This window comes from Limulus polyphemus, unplaced genomic scaffold (assembly GCF_000517525.1).
Source record: "Limulus polyphemus unplaced genomic scaffold, Limulus_polyphemus-2.1.2 Scaffold3397, whole genome shotgun sequence".
Taxonomy (NCBI): Eukaryota; Metazoa; Arthropoda; class Merostomata; order Xiphosura; family Limulidae; genus Limulus; species Limulus polyphemus.
Genome location: NW_013669007.1, coordinates 89,405 through 94,722, shown reverse-complemented (window position 1 = coordinate 94,722; position 5,318 = coordinate 89,405). Strand labels below are relative to the sequence as shown.

General features: G+C 28.0%; 1 protein-coding gene across 2 annotated transcripts in view; it reads right to left on the bottom strand.

The window, feature by feature from the left end:
- LOC106469286 (osteopetrosis-associated transmembrane protein 1-like) overlaps nt 1-5,318 on the bottom strand; it is a 28,924-nt gene that overhangs the window by 9,417 nt on the left and 14,189 nt on the right. For both annotated transcript variants that reach the window (XM_013929772.2, XM_022397762.1), the window contains exon 3: nt 4,353-4,462. In XM_013929772.2, coding sequence (XP_013785226.1) covers nt 4,353-4,462 — 110 coding nt within the window. The remainder of the gene's footprint in view (nt 1-4,352; nt 4,463-5,318) is intronic.

Here is a 5,318-nt window from a genome sequence, read left to right as displayed (position 1 = left end):
ATTTTTATAAAAATTTCTTGCATGAGTAATTTTACATCACACTACCTTTCGCGCTCTGTACGAAACTTCTTCGTTCAAATCTATTTCCCTGTCAATCTTCCCATCTTCATTAAAAGGTGTAAGATGACAAAAAAGAAGATCTTGAAGAATTACTCAATAATGTGCCTTGGTTATGGCAGGTAATTCGAAGAAAAAATAAAGTGTTACTGTTTCTTATTTGTAGAAGGTTTAAGATGAAAGACCACAACTAAATGAACTACTTCATCACAATACCTGAAAATTCTGACTTCACTTTACCTCTATTTACAATTTTCAAGTTATAGTATTTAATTTATAAATTTTGTTGTTATAATATTTTATATCTCTGAAAGAGTACTTACATTCTCTTATTTTGTTGATTACGGACATTGACCCTCAACAAGTCAAGCCCTATCAATAAACATCCTCCAGAAATATCATACCTTACTGTTAAATTTACCCAATCAAAGTTCAATGTACCCTTGTGCTGTATTATATATATTTGTAGTTTCAATTCATTCATTGTAGTTGACGTACCTGATGATGCCAGGTTAACCTGGTGAAATGTTGTACTTTCATGGAATTTTACTCTGTTTATCCGATTTATCAAGTTTACTTTTAATTATAACAGACTACTTCTTTTCATCGTATAATAAAGTGTAAATTTACTGTTTTTCAACATGGTGTTATGTTTTTACTTTATAACTGCATTCTTTAATGTTAAATATGGTGTATAATTGCTGTTTTTACATTATGTTACTTTGTAATTTATAATTTCACGTAACTGTTTTCTTTAGTGTTAAATATAAAGTATGAATTTACTTTTTTATACATTGTGTATGTGTGGCGTTACAACCATCTCTTACTTTCCACGATTTGTGTTCTATTGAAATTTGTGGCAAGTCTTGAACTCACAACTCTCTGATGATGGGGCAAACATTTGCAAAGTAGTATTAATCCACTTAATCATGCCAGCCTTTTAATCATGTGATAAATTACTATTTTAAGTGTACTAATCAATTTTCAATAAACAATAACAAAATCAATAAATTAATACAGTATTCAAATTTGCAAGTATCCATCATTTCATTATGCTAATAAAGCAAAAGCATGAAATATACATTTTTCTTCTGCATTGTACTGTACATCGTATAGAATAATAGTATAAAATATACTAAGTGCTTGATTATGCATTGTGTGTGATTGCAATATGGGGAAAAAATTGTGTTTGCAGTAACTTAACCAACCCTTGAAGAAAAAAAAAGGCCTCAATCCTAAAAGTTTTACATCTTTTCTTTCAAAGATGTAACAATATGTTTTAACAATCAGGCTAAAAGTCAACACTGTAATAAATTTTAAATCGAAAAACTTTATTAAGAAATACAATTTTCTTTTATCAAACATTATTACACTGCACCACAGCTTACCTCCATGAAAATAATGATTTTCATGCACATTAGGCACATTGGTAGCAATGACTGGAAAAATTAGGATAGATAAGTAGCATTTGTTTTGATTTTTTATAGTACATGATCCACATATGGTTTACTCATGTGTGTGTAATATTTGCTTTAGTAAGTTAAGCCAACAATCATAAACATTAATTATAATAAAAAATAGATTAATTACACATATATATAATATTATAAGTACCCAATAACAATATTTACTATATAATACTTTATATTCTAAATGTTCACAAGAACTTATTTTAGTTACTCATATTGTTCTATTTTAAATTCATGTACATACCATAAATAGATTTTCAAGTTCTTCATTATTAGTTGTCCATTTCTTTAATGCTAATTTAATGCCTATATTGTTGCATTTAAAAAGTGTTCTTATTTCATTTAAAATATCATTATTAAGTTTTGGAATTTGATACAAAAACTTTTTTCTAAACATTGCCTTTCTTTACTTTTGGGAACTTATAAGCTCCCAAGCTCTTCAGCTCTTGTTTCATATACTTATTCTATGTTTTGCCAATTCTATATAGCTTTGGTAAATCTATTTAATGTTTTATAGATATGTAAATTATATAATAAGTGTATATTAAAAACATTTGTGCTTTTATTCTATCATTATCATGCTAATTTTATATAATAAGTCTTAGCGGATAATTGGTTACCAATACTGTTTTCACAACTATCAAAATTTTTATTTCCCATGACACAGAAATTGAAACTTTTTTTTACAGCATGCTTATTTCAGTTTATTGATAGAAGACTATACCAGTATCCTTTATGGAGTAACAATTTCTTAAAGTATTAATCTGTAACAATGCTACCCAACTATTTATATGCTATAATAAGTGTGGTAGAACTCAGCTCATTATGTTCAGCAATGCTTTTTTAACTCGATGTCATCCATAAGTAACGAGTTTCCTCGTTAAGAGAAATAGCCTATCATGTAGGTGATAATAGGCCTTTCGTACCCATGTTTTCACGTTATGACCAAAGTGTATTCTCTCCTTCCTTTAAAAAATTTTAAAATACCTGATAATAACATGTTTGGAAAATTTGGGATTATTTTATTTTGCTGACAGTATTATCAATACCTGTTAAGAAAATTGGGGTTTATTTTATTTCATAGATAATAATAAAGAATTAAATGTAAATATAATTGTATATATAATTCAAAAACATAATCTTTTTCACTACAACTTAGTTTAGAAGTTCAACAATGCTTACAAATTACTACGAAATAGAAAAATGAACACCTGACAGTCTATGTTTATTTTTGTCAACAAAATTTCAGTAATTTTTAGTAGAGAAGTTTTGTGGACATTCGTAGGGAGAAACTTATAGAATTCTATTAATTGTATTGTCAGCTTGTTATAAGCTTGGTGCTACGTTACATGTACGATACATTTTCATATACAACAGTTTAGGGTTAAAAACCTAACTTAGTCCTACATTATTGTACCTGAAGACAGGGTTTCTTCTGGTTTTTTCATATTTTGACACCATCACCTTGTCCACTGAATTTTTTCTGCCATTTTATATATTTTTTTCTGCCATGAATTTTTAATCCAATTTTATACATTAATTCTAACTATATTTCAACAAATTTAACTCATAAATATTTTAGAATTGATATTTTGTTATTTTCCAACATTTATCTAATGTAATTCATAAAGATAAATTTAAAAAGGTTCAAATTTTCATTTCTGCATAGATCTGAGGAATTTCACCTGTGAATAATGTACTTGTCCATTGTTTAGAATTTTTCTGACCTTCCCAAAGAATAGTTAATTTTTTTCCAGGAACACATCATCCTTTCAGAATATTGAGTATTTAATAATGAAATACAGCTTTGAAAGCAGCTATAAAGAGAGTTTAATATGATTGGATAGAGCAAGAATAAAGCCTTTCACATTATGGTAAAGTTGTTTGAACAGTATTTTATTATTTTGAGGGAAAGCAATGATAGTTTTGAAGATATAGAAATAAAGCACAGAGTTGGAAATTGTTTTATAATTTCTTTAAACATTCAATGTAAATAAATAAGTTAAATAACCAACTACTTAATTATTTCTAAGTGCAATTTAATTGTCATATTTTAAATAAACATTATTACCATTACCAGTAATAATTGCATATGCTTTCATTATTTGATTTACACAAGATCAATGGGCAATTATCGCACAACTTAAGAACAAACGAAACGGCAACAATGTTGTCATCTCAGCATTAGTGATTTATCAAGTAGGAAATATTCAGACTACCATGAAAAACACTGTGCCCAAACTTTTTACAAAAATAATTTATAGCCAAATACATTTTTTCACCTTAGGATGTCCATAATATTAAATTATGGCTATTCTAAAATGGTTATAACTAGCTGGAAAATGGAAAATAAATCTTAAGTGAGAATAACTGATTAGTTGAATATAATCAATTAATCAACTGAAATTCCTCTAATTGACCAGCTGTACTTATAAAGAGGCATGTTAGTTAAAGAAATGTGATAATACAAAAAAGCTTATATTACTTTTGATACTAAGTTACATATAAGAGATTTTGAAACCTATTATATCATTTAAATTTTCCTGAAAACAAAAAGTACTAGTCAAGTCATATACCTTTCCTTAACACAAAATATTACCAAAGAGCATTTGAAAGACCTGAATTCAAACACTGGTGCAAAATAAATCAGTTTTATCTTTATCAATAATTTCACAATAAAGGCACAAAAAACTATCAAAAAGAAAACCTTTCTAAAGTTACCGTAATTGTCAAAAATGCAGTTAAGTTCATAAGATTATTAGGAAAAGGGGGTGCTTTATAATTGGTATAATACCTTCCTTCAAGAATAATCAAACTTCTACTCACAATGTCATACTTTTTAAAACATTCAGAAACTGCCATGCTCAAGTTGAAAAACTTTTCTGTATATTCAGAAATATGTGACATTGTTCCATTTTCATCTTTGTCGAGACATTCTGTGAAATGAACAAAAACATATATAAAAGTACACACTGAAACAGTTGCATTAACAGAACTCTCATGATAATATCATAAAAACAAAGAAGTAAGAGAACAATACAGTCACTACAAAAACATTTTATTTCAGAGAGGATAAGTAGTACCACAAGGATGATCAACAGTTCCAACTTTTCATAACAGAAATTAACATTTTGGTAAGAAAAAAAATGAACATAAGTAAGTGTAAGCTGTTTTAATCTTTTATTAAAACATCAATATTTTGTTTCTTTTGGAAAATAATTGACATATATTCATAAATACACACTTTTTTGTCTTATCCTTTAACCTGAGTGATATCATCATAAAAATAACACTAAGAATATAAAACTATTTAATTATCTCATTTCATTATTGTGAAACACAAGGCTACACAATGAGCTCTCTATGCTCTGATCAATGTGGGTATTAAAACCCAATTTTTAGTGTTACAAGTCCTCAGACTGAAAGGAGGGACACTTATATAACTGCCATATATAAAACATCCAACAGAGTTAAAAAAAACAGCTACATACATGTTCGGAAGCACAGTCAGACCTATGCTTCTGTTCAAGACTTCCATATTACACTACATTTTGCTAGCTTGTAACTACATACATATTAATAATGCTTGGAGACAGCTTGAATGGGTAATGAAGAAAAACTTTAATACAAGTTTAACATAACAAATGTACAACGTTTTGACAAGGCTTTGTCATCATCAGGTACAAGTAGTTTACACTGACACAGATATATATACACAGTATGGAACAAAGAGGTCACATGACCCGATACTGTTGCAAGACTTAGAAGAGATATCTTGGAACCCCATGGTGT